Genomic DNA, 19,407 nt, shown 5'->3' with positions numbered 1-19,407 from the left:
ACTTTGTAAGGATTCAAGTTAGTTACCATACTTGAGATTAAATATTCCTCTAAAGCAGGGGTTCCCAACCTGGGGTCCACAGACCCAGTGGTTAATGGCAGCAGTCCATGGCATAAAAAAAAGTTGAGAACACCTGCTCTAAAGCCTGCACATCTACATTTGAACCAGTAAGTACCTTATTATCTTCTCTTGTAATAATGCAATTTTCTAAGTCATAATTCAGCATCTGTATTAAACTCTCAATAAGTGGTAAATCACCCATGAAATAATGGTACGGGACAGCTGAATGTTACTTCATTTTAGTTCTGGGTTCTCAAAATAGGTAGTGGATTCTGTTTAATTAGCCCATTGCTTATTTGTGATAACTCTTAAGAACAAAAATTAATGTGAAAAAAAAGCCAGAATTCCCATTGTTTATTTGGAATACAATGCCGTTTATTTGGGGTAGGAAACTGTTGAACAGTTTCTAACTAGTGTCAGTCGCATGCACTTGCATGGCTGTTAGTCACTATGCCATGCTTAGAGTGAGCAGTTTTTAAATAGTGTCAGTTTTGTGTGTTTGGCTTCAAAAAGCAGCAATTTCTGTCATTAATGTTTGGTGAGAAATAAGCAGCAAGATAATTCAGAACTGTATTGCTCACTGCAGTTTCAAGCATTCAGGGCTTGGAGATGCCAAAAAAGGCTAGGAATGAAAATGAAATTATTTCACTACTTTAGCAAGTTACGAACTATGAAGAATTAAAAGGTATCAACTTTCATCTTGAATGTTGTAATGAAAGGGAAGATTTGGAGGGCAATCGTTGACAGAATATGAAGGTGGTCTATTATTTGCACTACGTGTCTGCGCTAATCTTGTTCATTTACAGTCCAAAGAATGGGACACAGATGAGCTCTTCATCCAATCAGGTTTACACTCTCCTGACTAACAAATCAGGAGAGACTGACTCTGGTGGAGGGGGAGAGGGTATAAATACCACTGGACTGGACATGCCCTGGCATCATCCCTGATGAAGATGGCAGAGCTTGTCATTGAATCATCCATTATAATTGATACTTGCACCCGGCTAGAAGCCCGAGAAAGTACGCCAGGAAAGCACTTGATTTTCAAGTGGTACTTTGAGGTGGAAGAGGTTGAGGGGGAGATGTACGTGGGAAGGAAAATAGGAGACATTTCCTAAAGCAAAAATATACACAGCAAAGGGCAAAGCTATCAATTAAGGGGGAAAGAGGTTTTAGAGTGGATCTGAGGAAGAACTTTTCATCCAGATGGTGGTTGGAATCCGGAACTCTGAATGGTGTTGTATTTAGGGACACTCACAATATTGAGGTAATATCCAAATGGGCACTTGAATATCAATACAAAGGTGACTAAAGACTAAAAATTCTGGTAAATAGGATTAGTATAGGTAGAGCAACACGGAAAGGTGCTGGAGGAACTTCAGTGGGTCAGGCAGCATCCATGGACAGAATCCACAGATGCTGCCTGTCCGCTGAGCTCCAAGTTTCCAGAATCTGCAACCTGTATCTCCATACACACTTGATGGTTAGCACGGGCATGACAGGACTCTGGGACTCGATGACTAAAATTCAGAAAGGACATTCAGTATACAATTTGAGATTGATAAAAGTTTAGTTTCTACAGGCTACAATTACCAACTACTTTACTACATTAGGTAAGTTTGCTTTATCGTGTTTACAGAGATGTTCAGAGAGGAACAGTGAACTTTGTTCATTATCATGAAAGCTTTAAGAAAATTTAAAGAAAATGGAACATCCCCCCCTTCCAATATGAAACTATAAAAATGACCCCAAAAAAACGTATCCTTGTTGTACCCAATGGAAAATTATATACTGCTTTTAACTTATCAGAAAATATGGAAAATAGAATTAGGAACAACAGAAATATACACTAAGGAAACAAATGAATAACCACATGATACTCTTGGGGCAACACTAGGCTGAGATGAGAAACCATGGAATGAGATTAAAAAAAGTTTGTTAGCTTAAATGGTAATTACACACTCCCAAATATCACATTCTATGGACAACTATAAATGTGCTGATGAAGAGTTGCCTACTTCCAAAGAATGTATTAAGTTTCAAAACAAAATAGTTTAAATTTAAAAATTAACTTAGAGCTAGATCGAGATTTCCAGTTTGACAACTGACACTCAAGCTGAAACTGGTAAAAAAAAACTAAATGATTCTTGGAGCGCATCAATACAAATACTTGACCAGTGACACATGAAATTAAAGCCAAGACTCAGACAAGACGCATCTTGAGTTTAAAGTTAAAACAAAATTTTAACTGTTATTCTTTTAGTCTTCACTGGAAGGTATGCATCTTAGCAATATCAGGTACAAGAAAAGCTCTTGTAATTGGACAGAAACGATGGGGTCAGGGTACATCAAATTCTCCCTGTTTTACTGCTACACAATTTGCACATCTTCACTGTTCACTTCTTCCAAAGAATGTATTGAGAGTTCTCACCACACTACTGACAAATGGCAATTTTTCCACCGGAGGTATTTTTGCCATCACATGATCTAGAACTCTATGTGGCTCCAAATGCTAGAGTGTGATTACTAAAAACAAAAACTTCAAAGTTCATGAAGATTTCTAGATGCAAGTAAACAGCCAGTAATTTTACAATACAATCAGTCAGCACACAACATGCAACGCTACAAGAATTCAAACGAGCTATTACTCGCCTAACTCGCGCAAAAGAACTGAAAAACAGAAGTTTAGTTTAAGTCAACCAATTGTTAACACCCACCCCTCTCCAAGATTTAATATGGAGATTCACAATACACCGTGAAAACAAAGGAACAGTTGAATGACAAAACAATGTAACTTGTACTTTGTGCATGACCTTAAGAAAAGGCCTGGTTCTGTACAGTATGTGCTCCCAGAGGACAGTCAAGAATGGCTAGAAACAAATGTAATGATATTTATCCTGTTAATGCTTCATACTCTGGAATTATATTTCTCAGGAAGTTGAACCCAAGCTCTACAAAGCTGAATATCACTGGCTATGCCTATAGAGATTACTAATCACAAAACATTGACATGCAGCTGTCTGCCTCTGAAGTGATTAAACAGCTTTGTCACGGAGAAGATTTTCATCCCTTTTATTTCTCCTCTGTCAAATTCATCTCTTCTTTACTCTTACCAAGGCTGCTCTACGCATTGCAGGCCCTTCACCAATGACCCCTGAGTTAGGTGTTTGGAGCTATGGCAGCAATTTCTTCTTTTGCAAGTAACTAGCTTCCAGGTGCATTTTCACCACAATAACAACCCAAGTGGATTTCAGATACATGCTTGTTCACTAAGGTTCAGCACATTTGTTTTGTGTTATACAGTGATTAGATTATAAACAAATCATTAATATTAATTAACTTGGATATTAAATAAGAACCTCCTACATACTATTATCGCCCTGCGGTATTTTATCTTACAATCATATGGAATGCACAATATACAATAGAAACCCTTCAACATCAGGGAATAGAAAGTAATTTTGAAAAAAAAAGATGAGTCTTGGAGTCTAAATAGTTTCTTGGACAGCATTTCACTTTCACAGATAAAAACATTGTCTACTTTTAAATCACGGTGAAAAAGTTATACACCAAAAGAGAATGTCTAATTTTACAAAATATAAGATAATTAGTGAAATCATAACTTCAACAGTTTTTGCACCCCAATGCAGGTAATCACTCTTAATGGTCCATTGATCTGTCACTAGCTTTAAATGCTGAGGAAAACCTACCTAGTTATTTTTCTTCAACATGTATATATTGAAATGCATAGTATTAATGTTATGTGAATGGAATATGGTGGATGGCAGCTGGAATATCAATTACTCAAATCAAGAAATTGCAAATACAGTCTACCATCAGTTTACTCCATCAGTACAGTAGCGCCTGTGGTGAGGACCCTTAATACATAGCACATGAAAGTTGTTTTCTTTTTACTTACAAGCAGGAAGTCCATAAACAACTACTTCAACTTACCTTTTCGTTGAAACACTCAAGCAAGTCTCGGACATACCCTCGCATTTCTTGAAAGAATCTATACCGTCCATTATCATCGGTGATGCCTTCAAGTCTTTCTATTGTTTTAGAAGAGTTTTCCAGATCTTCATGAAGTTTATCCAGTCTGTGTTGATTTGTTTTGTGCACTTCTTTCATTGAGTCCAACCTAACAACAACAGCAATCCATGGAAGTTATTTTAAGCATTGATTTTAAAGAACAAATAGGAATGCTTTATATACCACAAAATAAAATTTGAGCATCAAATCTCTATATCATATTTCATTTTGTATCAATAGTGACATACCATTGTTACTTAATATTGATATTAATAAATCTATCTGCTGTAATACTTTGAGATGACAAGTTGAAAGATGAAATCATAACCATATGAAATAGTTATGAAATCATAATGAAGGTAATTGCAAGCATACACAACTGCCCTGATTCCAGACGTACAGATCACATAATTCATTGCAAGTTTATCGAGAGCTCTAGTTATTCCCGATAAATTTTTAATGTTTGTAAGCAAGGCAGCTACATGTGACTATGTGACTTCAAATAATTAAACCTCTAGTTTAGTTTATAAAAAGCTCTAAAGTCCAATAAACTTTTAAAATTTGATTTAACACCATAATGTTTTATATTCTATTAGCTGTCAAGTCCAAGGAGAGGAACAGATTGTCATGGAGGAAACTGGTTTGTGGCAGTGCAGAAACAGCTGAACAACTTGATGTGTTCAATCAAACTTTTATATTATATTAACTAATTATAGATTTAAGTCCATTTTAGGCATGAAACATCTCCCCTTACTATTACTTTCCATTCTACTTTTTTAAAATTCAATTAGAGAAACTGATCCATAAGTATCTCTTGGATAATGCTGATGGAAAAGATACCAGAAAGTAAAGAAAATAATCAATTTATAAGATTAAAATGATTTAATGGGCACATGAGAATTGCCATTGATTACAAATTCTGGACATAATTCTTTTCTCATGCAGCATTAAATAAAGAGCTTTGAATTAACCCAAGTGGACTCAATTGGTTAAAAGCAACAATCTTAAACATAGCTATACTTTTATGGTTCTTAAAATGTCTAAGTTGATGATTTTAAGTTTACTGCAGCCATTATTTCCTGTGTTCTTTCTAAATGTTGACATTAACTTTCTGTTGAGAGTTTGATCAGAATCTGATGAAATTCCAATGTACTATACCTATATTCTGTTTACAAATTTCAACCTCTTTCGATATTCTTCCCTACTGGAATAAAAATCCCTCATCATCACACTTACCACACACTTAGTTTAAGACTGGAGCTGCAAAGAGGTAAGATGTCTATCAAAATTAAATCAATCAAAATTACTTCTGGATTAGTAAGCGTTGTTTTCCCTTTTAGTGGGCCTCATAAATAACTTGTACAAATTTTATCATTAGCAATAAAGTAACAGCAGCAGCCTTTGAAACGAACAATCTTTCTACCAAATTCAACATAACTGGTCAAGTAAACTTGTACTTTACAGTATAAAAATGTAATAAATTTTCAGTCAATTAAATCTTGCCTTATGTCACCATTGCACAAGATCTCTAAGATCCAGCTCTTTAAAAGTTAGTGGGTACAGTTTCAGAAGTGCAAATATGATATTGCATTCTTAAAACACAGACTGTAGTCATACAGTCATGACCGATGTCGTGTTCCAAGACGACATCGAGTACTGGCTGATGTCTTCTTATGTAGAATGTGTGCTGTTTAGTAAATGTCCCACGACACATTTCTGTCACTTCTTCACCAGGCTGCTTTGCGCCTGAAGGATAGAAAGCTACAGCACAGGTCTCAGAAGCCTGTTTGAGAGAGCTGGTCTGCCCTACCTGTCTTTAAGGCGTTTCTTTACCAAATCAATAGTAACAGGAGGCATCTCATTAATGGAAGGTTTGAAAGGAATAGCATTATCTGTCTTGATAGACTTGGACTCTGTTGCTCCATAGGCATTATATGTGTAAGAAAGGTTGTACGAAGAACCATATGGAATAGCCTGGTAGCTGTTCTGGTAGTACATGTTAGCCGAATCTGTAGGATGGTTGCTTGGCACCTATACAAAAAGATAAAGCTGTAAACTACTTTCAAAAAGTTAAATACCTGAATAGACAAAAGACATTTTGCTTCAAATTGAACAAATGTAAAAAAAAATTATCTCAATATTTTAAAGTAAATATTTACTGTAGATTCATAGACTAAGTTTGACAAGTACTTGCTAGGATTGCACATAATAGGAACAATTAGGGAGCAAAAGAATATTAATTGTTACAATCTACAGTTACTTAATATCTCACACATATACCATAAAATATGCATATGTCTTTCTTTCCCAAGAATTTTTTAAAATGCATTGGCACATATAGGTTTCAATGAGATGCTTGTAATCCACCAAAATGTTATAAGAAGTTTTGAAATTCAAAATAATAGTTTGTATTAAATGTATTGTGAAGAATTAGACTATGATATTAACCATAGGATATGGATTGACAGACTATCAAACAGGACTGCAATATTTAGGTGGTGACAAATAAATGGTTGCAATGTCATTCACTTTCAAAAGAATATTTACAGAATTATTCAAAAAAGGTTAATTGAAAATAATCTTAATTACTTACACCTTGTTTATATAGCAAGAAGTTACCTGAGGGACACTAATTCCTTTCCTGATTTGCTCCTGTTCCCACATCTTTAATTCTTCATCCTGATCTGTTGTGTCAAGTGCTTCATCATCACTTCCTTCAATCCCTGTTCTCACACAGAAATAGGTGCAAATTACTACCAGAACTACTACATTACACCAGGACACTAGACTCAAAAACAGCTATTTCCTTCAAACCCGTCAACATGTTCAACACCCCCACCACCATTACATAAACGTCACCTAACTTCACTTTATGTATATACAATCAGTCTAGGTATGTAACAGTTAATTGTATATTTTGTTTTATAGGATTGGTTTTGTATGTATATTTAGGTTTTTATTGTGTTCTTCAAGATTATTATGTTTTTTCAATGCTGCTTTGAGTCCAGAGTAAGTCATTTAATTTTCCTTTACAATAACATAAACAATCTTGAAAAACACTGAAGTCCTGCTTAAATCCATGCTAAATTGAATTGAAAAGTTGAGCATTATTGTTATTGTAATATATTCCAAAAGGGTAACAAATGGAATTCACAAATCACTACCCAAAATTCAAGATACTGAAGTTATGTGTAAATAAAGGAAATAAACAAACTTTTTTCATCTTGCAGATCTTGACACATGCAGATAACATAACATATTGCAATTTAAAAAAAATTGCAATATGGTCCATTTTCTAGAAAAGCAATTTCCCTGTTACACTGAGGTTGTTTATACTGCAGCATTTAATAACTGGGAATTGCCATATATTTGACACCATCATCTAATAAAATCGACACAAAATTTAACATCACAGATTTCCTGTATATTTTGACCATTTGTGGTTATTTTCCTTTAGTTGAAATACAGATGAAAAAATTATTTTTCTATCAATATCGAAAACTATTGAAAAGAGTAAGTCTTTTAGTGATACGAGTGTCACTTAGGCCAATAAAAGTGAAATTTAAGCGGAGCAGCCATTGTTGGAGTAGACAATTAGCACGGGGAACTGAAGCTCTGGCTCAAGAGTTTCAACAAGAGGAGTTGTCTAGCTTGAGGTTTCTGTCAAGTTTCCACTTCTTTATTACTGCCTACCTAGAGCAGCAACACCGGTGTATTCCTTTTGCAAGATGTGGGAGATCTCACAGTATCTCAGACTGCTACATCAGGTGCAGCTCCTTACAGACCATGTTAGGAAGCTGGAGCTGGATGACCTATGGTTCATTTGGAAGAATGAGAGTTGATAGGAAACAGGGAAGTCCTCATGCCCAAGTTCAGGAGGCAGGCAGCTGGATAACTATCAGGAAAGGGAAAGGGTATGGGCAAACAGTGCGAAGTACCCCTGTGGTTGTTACCCTCAATAACAAGTACACTGCTTTGGATACTGCGGGTGTGGGGGATGGGGGGGGGGCAATGATCTACCAGGGGAAAGCTGCAGTGACCAGGTCTGTGACACTGAGGCTCAGAAGAGAAGGTGGAGGGGGAAGAAGAGGAGAGCTGTAGCGATATGGGATTGAATTATTAGGAGAACAAACAGGAGATTCTGCGAACGCGAAGGAGACTCCCAGACGGTACGTTGCCTACCAGGGATGGCTCAGATGGGGTACACAGCTTTCTTAAAGAGGCGGGTGAGCAGCCAGAAGTTGTGGTAAACATTGGTTTATTATTGTCACATACACTAATGAAAAACTCATGCATATTGTCTGCACAGATCATTGCTTTGTAACAGTGTATTGAAGGTAGTATGATGTAAACCAGCAACAATGAGAATAAAGTGCTACGGTTACAGAGAAAGTGCAGTGCAGGCAGACAGACAACCAGGCGCAAGGACAAACAAGGTAGACTGTGACATCAAGAATCCACTTGCCAAACTGTGCCCACAAACCTCTGCGGTTTCTTACAGTCACAGGCAGAGCTGTTGCCATATCAAGCCATTATACATCCATATAGAATGTTTTGTGATGCATTGATAAAAATTGGTGAAGGTCAAAGATGGCATGCCAAATTTCTTGTGCCTCCCGAGGAAGTAGAGGTGCTGGTGAGTTTACTTGGCCACATTGTCTGCATGGTTGGCCCAGGAAAGGCTATTAGTGATGCTCATTCCTGGGCACTTGAAGCTTAAACGCTCTCAACCTCAGCGCCATTAATATAAACAAGATTGTATACACCATCACCCTTCTTGAAGTCAATGACTAGCTGTTTTGTTTTGCTGACATTGAGAAAAAGTGTGTCTTCAAAGCAGTTGGGAATCTCAGAATGAAGCAGGAAATGGTTAAAAATGTCTGCAAACAAGCTGATGTCTACACTAAGGACACCATCCAGGCATGGTGCTTTCCGCAGTTCATTCTTTAGGTGTGGGTTCAGGTACATTGGGGGATGTACCTGAACCCACCCAGAGTGGGTGGTGACATTACAATCCCCTTCTGTTCAAAATGTGTATAGAATGTTTTGAGCTCATTAGGAATGGATATCTTGTGTTGTCAGCAATGCTGCCCAACTTCTTTTTGTAGCCTATAATAACATGCAAGCCCTGCTACAACTGATGGTTGAAATTCATCCGATTTGAATGCCAAAGTCCTGAATTTCAGTAAGGAGTTCCTCCATGGTTTCCATTGGGCAAAAACTGAGTTACCCTCTTTGGTACACAGGAACTGCTAGAACAGCGTCTTGCTGTGAGATTTGATATTCAAATACTGAGAAGTTGTTGGCCTTACAAGCCAAGTGTGCACTACAGTTGCATAGACTATTAAAGATTCTTCATTCCAGTAAGCTTTCTACAATGCAAGTATTAGTTCCATTAAAATGTCTCATGTTCTTCCGAATCTTTAAGAGTTCAAGATCAAAAAATAAACTTATAAAATCCTTTTATTTTGTTTTAATCTCCCAATCTTAGTTCTATTTTCTTTCTATTTCTTTATTTTACTTTCTATATATCATTGTCATTGACTTAACTAATCATATTTTCTGATTCAGACTTCGTACGGTATGATAAAAATTCTTCAATGTGATTAGTAAAGGAAATTCATAGTTATTGATTCTGTTCACAGGCCTCAAATCTTCTGTTGACAAATCAAATTACCACTGCTTCAGTGCTTAAACCATTTAAAAGTTTTAGGGAAGTGTACTGACAGTTGACACAGCTTTGACAGCAAAAGCCTAAATCATTAAATTGACTTCTTGTGCATGATTATCACAAAGAAAATTACTGACCTATTTCTTCAGCAATCTTTTGTCTTTGTGTTTTCTCTTTTACTGAGAAAACAATTCTGCGTTTTTCATCGTCATCATCACTAGCATCATTCTCATCCTCACGTACAAGTCGGTTTGTGCTTGTCTCAATTTCTACAGCTGGACAATCCCCAAGCTCACGAGCCATCTGTCTCCTCTTGCGAGCAGCATGAATAAAAGCAGCATCTGGAATTTCTCCTACAAGAAACTCCCAAATCAGCTAATTGGATAAATGCTTATGAAACTGCATTTAAGTTCATTAAAAAAAGCTTCTACTTGCATACTAGGAAGGCATACAAAGCATTAAGTTCAGATAATTTAAATCATTAACATTACTTTAACAATACAATTTTGCCTATAGGTTATTGATCCTTTATTATTTAATATGTTTAATATAAATATATAATATTCAGCAAATGATTAAAAAATTAAAGTCTGTTTAAAGGCATGGACATGTTATGAACAAATTTAATTCTTAATAGATTTTATTTTGCATTATAGAAAGACAACTTTATAAAGATTGGAAATAAAAATGCTATTATTCAGCTTCTTTTAGGAAATTATTAGTTTACAGAACATTTTATCTGAAATTTCAGTTTACTGACAAACAAAATATATCACACATTGAAACCTGGGTATTTGGAAACTGGATGTCAAAATGATAGTCCGTAGAAATGTTTCAAGTATACATATTTCGCACCTGGTCGAAGTGTATTCAGTGTAGAGAGCGTATTACCAAACGCTCCCACAGTTTTGGATTTGCCTTCTTCATCCTGTTCATCGCTATCGACTTCCATCTCCTCCTCTCCTTTATCACTCTGGCAATCATCCTGTGCAGGTTCCTTCACCAAAATAGGTTTCTCTGCAGTAATAACTGTCAAGGAAGTTAGAAGCCTTGAACACACGAGAATCGAACATGAATTGCGCATCTCAACATACAGGATATTAACCAGAGTTAAGGATGGGGAGGGTGATGAAGAGTGGGAGACAGGTGGTTGAGAGGAGTCAGGTAGTGGTGGTAGTAAAGGAAAAAAATAATTTCAAACTATTGAAAAATAATCAGATACCAATGGTGTCTAATTCTACAACATCATGAAAACGTAGCACATTTAACACCAGTATGCAACAAAGATATTAATTTTGGTATTTTGTGTTATTGGTACACAATATTCACACTTATGCCAAAATCTATCATGCACATTCACTTTTTAGAGCAAATACTTAATAAAACATTTAGAAACAAAGCAGTTACTAAATGGATCATTCCATAAAGCATTTTTCCTTATTGGTGCTGTTGAGCAATGGTTTTCCTGTATTATCTAAAATATGCAATTATCTGCCCCATGCAGAGAATTGAAAATTAATTAGAATACAAATTGTAAAGCAGAATTCAGTCTAGATTTCAAGCAGCTTACTCAGGTAGGAAGAATCTATAACTAGTTTTGTCTCACATTCCCTCCTTTCCATTACTTCAGCAGCATGTTCCTCAAAATTTTAGCAGCCCTTCTGTTTTTTTTTTACAAATTGGATCCACATTTTTAAATCATGAAAGATGATACTCAGATATTCTTCTAGTTTATTTGGTACCAAACACACCCTGATCAGGTAGAGACAACACTTCAAGATCATAATGTCAGCATCTTGGTGGATCTAAAAACTTACTACGAAATTAATGAGCTTGAAAATGGGAATTTATCAATTTATATTTTGCCACATTTTTTATGCCAAGTATCATCAAGAAAACAAAGCACATATTGGATTTAAAGAACGATAATTACAGATTTAGAGAGATTTAGTAAAGAACTTTTAGAGCATGCGGAGCAGACAATAGTGAAGCAAATAAAATTGATGATGTGGAAGGAGTCAGATTTGGTCCTTAGTTTCCAGAGAACTATAGAGATAGGGAAGAGATTAGGGCTTGGAAGGATTTAAACACAAGAAAGATAAATACAATGAGACATTAAATGATGCAAATAGAAATGATAGTTTCAAGTTGTGAAGATGCATGACCAGAGATCATCGTAATTATTCACCAAGCAAAAAAACGTTTCACAGATCATCAAAATTATGATGAGTGAATGTGATTTGGTGTGTGTTAAGAGTCAGACATCATTGTCTAGGATGCGATGAAGTTTATTAAGGGCATGGGAAACAAGTCAAAAGAACATTGAAACTGTTATTAGAAAACATGAATTTGGTGAAAATAAAATTTCTCTCAGAATACCTACTTTTTCTGGAATACACTGGGTTTAAATAGATCCGAGAAGCAAAATTTCATGATTTGTGGCTTGCAGAAGCAACCAAATTAATATATACCAATCTGTGGTGTTCCAATACTAGCTAAAGAATTATAAAATTCATAACATCTATAATGTTACTACTTACTTGAACCCTGAGAGTTTCCTTCAGTTTTTGCCAGGGATTTTTCCAGATCCTCCTTGTACTCTTTCTTGAGTTTATTTACTATCTTTTTACTATAATTTGATTTCTTCACTTTAAAGACCTCTTCTTCTGTCGAAGGAAATAAAACATAAAACATGAATGTGGCAATTTACAAACATCAATTCTCTAAACAGAAAACATACTAATTTTAGAATCTGACCTTTAAAAAAAAATTAATTTTCATAGTCCAACAATGACAAGCAAAAACAAAACCAGCAAAGAAGGTGTGACTTTCGAGTGATATAAAACCAGTTGTCAGGCACAAAACAAATGATGTACTTTAAACACAGATTTAAATTTTATAGCTACATTAGCCACTCTCCCAAAGAGTTTAGTAAGGCATGACATTTTTTTCCTTGAAGACCACATTCGATATAATGCAGAACACACTGTTCTGATGCTAATTTGAAACTTTGCACCTTTAAAATAAGGAATGGACAAAAAATACTGGAAATGCCAAGAAATATTTAAGGAGAAAAATTTTAAAATATTAGGAAATGCCTTTTGCTTAAAACTATTACCTGCAACTACTGTCTTTCTGAATATTCTGGTTGTATTTTAGATTTCTCGTCTGCATAATTTTGCCTTTTCTAACAGTTAAACACTGGATTGTATTAGTGCTTAAATTTAATATATTAACTTTCTCCTTGTTATAAAAAATTCTAATGTTACACACAATCTGTTTTCTGTCATGTGTTTGCTTTTAATAATTTTCTTAAATTATGCCAATAATTCTACTGTTGAAGATCTAAGGTCTAAAACAGAAGGTGTTAGGAACATTCAATAAAGCTTAGACCATTTGATGAAAGAACTACTCAGTATTTCAGATTTGTTAAAAGAGGAAATATTACCAATGGTAAAAAGATTTAAACAAGCACAAAGGTATGAGAGGTGCCATGAGAAGGGAGGCTTGAAAGGGATGCAAGTTTTATTAGAAGGCAATAGCAAGAATGATTAAATCAATAGCAGAGTGCCCATGTTTACTGGTGATGTACCAAAACTCCTCAAACTCATAATGAAGTACAGCCAAGGGGGTGCCTCCTTTGTGACTGCATCAATGTGGTGAGCCCAGGAAGTACCCTCTGAGATGCTGACGCCCAGGAACTTCAAGTTCAAGTTTACTGCCATTCAACTGTATACCACCAAACAAGACATTCTCCTCCAGACAGAGCTGCACAACACAGTACTTATAATTCAACATACACCAAAGTAATTATCAACACAAATAGTAAGGTACATATTCAGGTTAAAAAGTAACAGTATAACGCTACTGACACTTGATGAGACCTGGGTGGTGGCAGGGAGTTCAGCAATCTTATGGCTTGGGTGAAGAAGCTATTTCCAATCCTAACAGTTCTTGTCCTCCAGCCTTGGGGGTCAGAGATTGTTGGACAGACAGGAGGGATCACTGACAATGCTAAGGGCCCTGTGTACACTTCTGAAAATTATCTCTAATGAGTGGCAGAGACCCCCCGATAATCCTCTCTGTAGTCCTTGCAATGCGTTCCAGGGACTTGCAATCAGATGCCTTTCAATTCCCATACCAGTCGTTGATACAGCTGGTTAGGACACTCTCAATGGTACTCCAGTAAAAAATGATTAAAATGGGGGTGGGGAACGCAGCCTCACTCACCTCAATCTTCATTTGAAGCTACACACACAAAATAGTGGAAGAACTCAGCAGGTTAGACAGCATCTATAGAAAAGAATACAGTCGACGTTTCGGGTTGAGATCCTCCAGCATTTTGTGTGTGTTGATGGATTTCCAGCATCTGCAGATTTTCTCTTGTTTGTGATTGGTTCACATGAAGCTGCTCACCTCTCAATGAGGACTGGTGTGTGTCCTGACTACCTATTCCTGAAATCTATAATTAGTTCCTTGTCATAGAAAAGCAGCATCCATCAAAGATCCTCACCACCCAGACCATGCTTTTCTCTCTGCTGGCATAAAGTAGAAGGTACAAGTCTCTCAGGACTTGGACCACCAGGTTCAGGAACAGTCACTACCACTCACCCATCAGGCTCTTGAACAAAAAAGAACAACTACACTCATTCTACCTTAAGTGTACCCACAACTGATGGTCGGTCTATCTTGTTATTTCATGCCCGTTATTTATATGTGCATTTGCACAGTTTGTTGTCCATTTATCCTCATTACAGTTACTGTTCTATAGTTGTTCCCGCACAGGGTTGTATGTAGTGACATGTATGTGACTTTATAATAAATTTTATTTTGTATTTGTCTTGTTGACAACGATTCCAAGGCTGATATTGTGACACCACTTATCCAGCGGATTTATCTCATTATGCAAGTCTCATTCCCATCTGCGATTTTTACCAATTTAACAATGGTGTCATCAGTGAATTTAGATGCCTTTTGAGTTGTACTTAGCCACACGATCATGCGTGTAGAGGGAGTAGGACAGTCGGTTAAGCACGCATCCCTGAGATGTGTTATGTTGACAGTCAGCGAGGAGATGCTATTGCTGATTACTTTTGGACTAAATGATATGCGCCCTGAGAATACGGTTGACTGTTCTTATTAAATATAAAACAAAATTAAATAATAAACACGCCATAATATACTGTTGTTTTATCAGATTAAACTCTCTCACTCCTGGCATTTTGTTATGCTGCAGTTTTCCTTTGTGGTTGCAGCCTCGTTCCAGGAAGACAACAACCTTTTACTTGAGAAGTTCAGCCTCAGATTGTTGCCCCCAGCCAGCTGACCCAAATTACAGAGTGGCTGGCTTTAGGGCATCAAGTATGTTGCCTGAGAAGCCTTGGTGAGATATTAATTCCTGAGCTTGAGATATTCTAAAACTTGTACACCTCCTAGAGAAATGGCTAGACAATGATACAAAGATCTCCTGGCAGACACCAAAATCAAAATTGTATTAATCTTTGAAACAAACGATGAGCGATGCTAAATCATATGCGTTTAGATGGTGTTACTGTTATTCTTCTCAATTTGTGGAGGCTCTGATCACAATGAGAAAGTCAGAAAGGCTGGGGTGTGAAGATAAGGTTGCAAATCTCTACTGCTATTGAAGAAAGGAATTTATGTAGGCCACATCTCTGTTCAATTAGGACAGTCTTCTTAGCCTTCTGCTCAGTCACGGCATCTTTCTGTGTATGCAGAATAATTTGCTGACGTGCAGCCTGTCTGCATTTACAGTGAATGGAATAGTCCATCATGTGTGACCACAATCTGCTCGTGAGTGGGATCTCTGCAGATATCTTGCTGTTGACCTCTTAAACAAAGCACCAACATTATTGAATCAATTGTCTTTCTTTTCACTATGAAATTTTAAGGAGACACCCAAGCAATTCTTGTAGAGTGATGTAACAAAATGCAAAGTGAATCCCTACCAGTTGAAGACTAACTTATACATAATATCACAGGGAAAATGGAAGAACATAGTGTGAGGTAACACGTAAATTAAGACAGTAAGTCAGAAAGAAGATTTCAACTGTGGTGAAGCCACTGACCTGGAGGTAATATAAAAAATAAAAATGTTCAGTAACAAGAAGTGCATTGGGTTGAATAATGGAAATTTAACAGCAACAGTAAGAGGTTGGGGAACTTTGAACAAACTTACAAATCATTTTTAACTGAAAATATGTAGTGTATATTCATTTACAGTATATATGTTTTTGAAATTATTAGGAGCGACATAAGCAAAAGCAAAGCTTTCTAAATGTGCCAAATATTTGAAGTATAATAAACTCTAACATTTAATGATCATTTCAAAATTCACTTGCTACTAGCTTCCAAAACCCTTAGCGAGTTACAGATCAAATTATCTTGCAACATAGTGTGCTGTGCCATTAACACCAGCATAATCTTAAAGTCAAAAGGACTGCAGTTTGAAAAGGTACATCCCAAACTTCTTGAGTAGGAATTGTAAAATTTTGTTATAGCCACTTCTTGAAAGTTACATATAATGGATGGATATAAAATTCCACATATGTACAATAAAACTGAACAGGCCTAGCTGATGAACTATACTACAGGTTTCAGTCAAGAATACACAATTATCTGTAACCGTTAAGTACAGTATATTTACAATGCCTTGCAAACCCCTCATGGCTGCGAATCTGAGCTCCAAGACTGAATCCGGTGACTGCTCACCTTCTTCTTCATCTTGGAAGCTGAGTAACGTCGCCCGGGGCGCCTCCTTTTCTCGGTTTCTTTTCTTGTCTTTGCCAGGGAGTTTGGCAGCACTGGAGGCGAGCGCAGTTTTGGCGAGGCCGAGGCCTGACGCGGCTTTGAAAGTGTCGAGGAGCGGCGCGGTTTTGACAAGACCGACGCCAGCCGCAGGTTTGGGGGCGACTAGGCCCTGTAGGGGTTGAGCAGGATCTAGGCCCGGCGAGAACTTGACAGAGCCGAGTCCCGGGGCGCAGAGGACCGGTTTGGGGAGTAGCGGTAGGCCGACGCCAGGTTCGCAGATACCCAGGGTTGGCGGCGGCTCGCCACTCTTCTCGTGGCTGTTGTTGATGAGCGCGGCCTCGGCTCCCCCGCCGACTTGAGCCGGTTCCTGGCTTGATCCATCCTCCCGCTCTTCCTCTTCAGAATCGTTCCGCCGCCTAAAGTTTCTGCGTGATTTCTTAAACATTGTCGCAGTGAAATGAAGGGCTGCGGCGGGCAGCGATGTAGCCTCAAGTAGCCGGCGGAGGGGCCGAGTCCCAGCCACAGCGCCCCCTGGCGTCCGGGCCGAATCCCAACCACAGCGCCCCCCAGCGTCCGGGCCGAATCCCAACCACAGCGCCCCCCAGCGTCCGGGCCGAATCCCAACCACAGCGCCCCCCAGAGTCCGGGCCGAGTTCCAGTCATCGCGCCCCCCACACCCTTCCCCGGAGTTCGAACCGACATCCAGCTGCAGCGCCCCCAGAAGTCCGGGCCGATTTCCATTCCTGATGAAGGGTCTCGGCCCGAAACGTTGGCTACTCTTTTCTCACGGATGCTGCCTGGCCTGCTGAGTTCTTCCAGCATTCTTTGATCCACAGCATCTGCAGTTGTATTTTTGTGTTTCCATTACAGCGCGCCCCCACACCCTCCCCCGGAATCCGAACTGACATCCAGCTGCAGCGCCCCCCGGAGTCCGGGCTGAGTCCGAGACGGAGGGCTTTGCAGCGTTCCCCGAAATCCAGGATGAGTGGCGTCACAACACACAGCTCCCAGAGTCTGGAATGAAGCCTGCCCACCATCCTAGAGTCAGCGTTGAAAGCGGGATAGCATAGCAATGGGTTACCCATAGGTCCTTAGCGTTCCGTTCTGGTTGATAGGGCAAATTTGAAACCTGTAGAATGTGCTTGATAAAGCAGATGGGTGTGTGGATTGTATGACGGTGCTTCTTCCGAAGAGATTTGAAGTTCTCGTGCCTCTTCTCTAAAACAACTTTATGAGGACAGCGAAATTTTAAGACACTCTACAGATATTTTCAATCGAAAAGCCATAGTTGAACAGGTCAGAGTGTACACGTGTTGCAGCTTCCTGCATTCTCGTGGGATATTCATGCAGTGGAAGTTGTCACCATGCCTTTAGGTGAATGGAATCCCTCCTGGAATCTGGGGCCAAATACATGCAATTACGATGTCGAGAAGGAGGTAAAAGTGGGGAGGAGTTGCATCACTAATCAGAGAATTTCACAGCTGCACTCAGAGGGAATATAATAGAGGGCCCCCATTTATTGAATCAATATGGCTAAAACTCAAAATGAAAACGGTGCTATCACTACGATGGGTGATACCAGAGTCCTCCCAATAGCTGCTGCTACAATGAGGAACAGTTGTACATGCAGAAAAGGGAAGCTGAAAAAACAACAGGGTTGTTGTAGTGGATAATTTTACTTACCACAGGATTGACTAGGACTTCTCTGTGCAAGAGGGTTAGTTGGGGTACATTTTGATTGGTGCATTCACAGAAAGTTCTTGAAACATGATATGAATAGTCCAGTTAGAGGAGAAGCTATAGTAGACCTTATATATGTGAACTTGGTCAGGTGGGAAAACATTTGTGCTTATTTATTTAGTGATAAAGCATGGAGTAGGTCCTCCTGGCCTGTTGAGCCAGCAACCACAGGACAATTTATAATGACCAATTAACCTGCCCTGTGGGTCTTTGGACTGTAGGAGGAAACTGGAGGACCCGGGGGAAAACCCACACAGTCTGTGGGGAGGACAGAAAGGTACTTCTTACAGAACGGTGCTGGAGTTGAACTCCGAACTCTGAAGTGGCCCGAGTTTTAATAGTGTTGAGTTAACTGCTATGATACAGTGGCAGCCAGGGAACAGTGATCACAATTCCTTAAATCTTAAGATAGCAATGAGAAAGGATAAATATGGATCTTGGGACAGGGCAAATAATGAGAGTGTTAGGCAGGGACTGGGGGGGCTAATTGGACATGACTGTTTTTGGGTAAATCTACATCTGACATGTGGAAGTTGTTTTAATGTCAATTGCACTGAGTACACAATGGGTATGTTCTAATTAGAAGGAAGGACATGGATGGTGAGATGAAGGTCTCCTGGATGTTGAGAGAGGTGGTGAATTAATCAAGATAAAAAAGGAAGCTAAAATCAAATGGAACTCTTGAGTATAAATAACCTAGAAAAGAACTCTAGAAGGGAATTCAGAAAGCCAGAGGGCCACGAGAAGTCCTTAGCAAGAAGGATTAAAGTGAATTCTAAGGCATTCTCTACACACATCAAGAGCAACTAGGGAGCAGGTAGGATAAAGAAGGGAGCATGTGCTTGGATGCGGAAAATGCGGGTAAAGTCCTAAATGAGTATTTTGCATCAGTATCCGCCAAGGAGAAGAACATGCAGGATAGTTAGATCAGTGTGGGTCATAATAATATGCTAGGGCAGGGGTTCCCAACCTTGTTTATGCCATGGACTCCGACTATTAACTGAGGGGACCATGGACCCCAGAATGGGAACCCTGGTCAAGGTGGTGCCTTTGGTCGATGTCTGCTGGATAGACCATGAACCCATTTTTTCACTTCTTTTATACCTGTTATGTTTGTTTCTCACCTTGAATGT

At 38.4% G+C, this 19,407-nt stretch overlaps 1 protein-coding gene across 1 annotated transcript in view; it reads right to left on the bottom strand.

Annotated features, from left to right (window-relative positions):
* The window catches only part of paxbp1 (PAX3 and PAX7 binding protein 1), a 47,344-nt gene extending 30,295 nt beyond the window's left edge, over positions 1 to 17,049 (bottom strand). Inside the window, exons 1-7 of the mRNA XM_073045062.1 lie at positions 16,496 to 17,049; positions 12,304 to 12,429; positions 10,619 to 10,792; positions 9,901 to 10,116; positions 6,712 to 6,815; positions 5,903 to 6,123; positions 4,015 to 4,201 (exon numbers count right to left, since the gene is read on the bottom strand). Coding sequence (XP_072901163.1) covers positions 4,015 to 4,201; positions 5,903 to 6,123; positions 6,712 to 6,815; positions 9,901 to 10,116; positions 10,619 to 10,792; positions 12,304 to 12,429; positions 16,496 to 16,979 — 1,512 coding nt within the window. The 5' untranslated portion in view covers positions 16,980 to 17,049. The remainder of the gene's footprint in view (positions 1 to 4,014; positions 4,202 to 5,902; positions 6,124 to 6,711; positions 6,816 to 9,900; positions 10,117 to 10,618; positions 10,793 to 12,303; positions 12,430 to 16,495) is intronic.
* Between the last annotated feature and the right edge of the window lie 2,358 nt (positions 17,050 to 19,407).

Source organism: Hemitrygon akajei, chromosome 5, assembly GCF_048418815.1.
Source record: "Hemitrygon akajei chromosome 5, sHemAka1.3, whole genome shotgun sequence".
NCBI classification, from domain to species: Eukaryota; Metazoa; Chordata; class Chondrichthyes; order Myliobatiformes; family Dasyatidae; genus Hemitrygon; species Hemitrygon akajei.
Note: the sequence above shows the minus strand (reverse complement) of the source record. Positions and strands in the feature narration are given on the sequence as shown.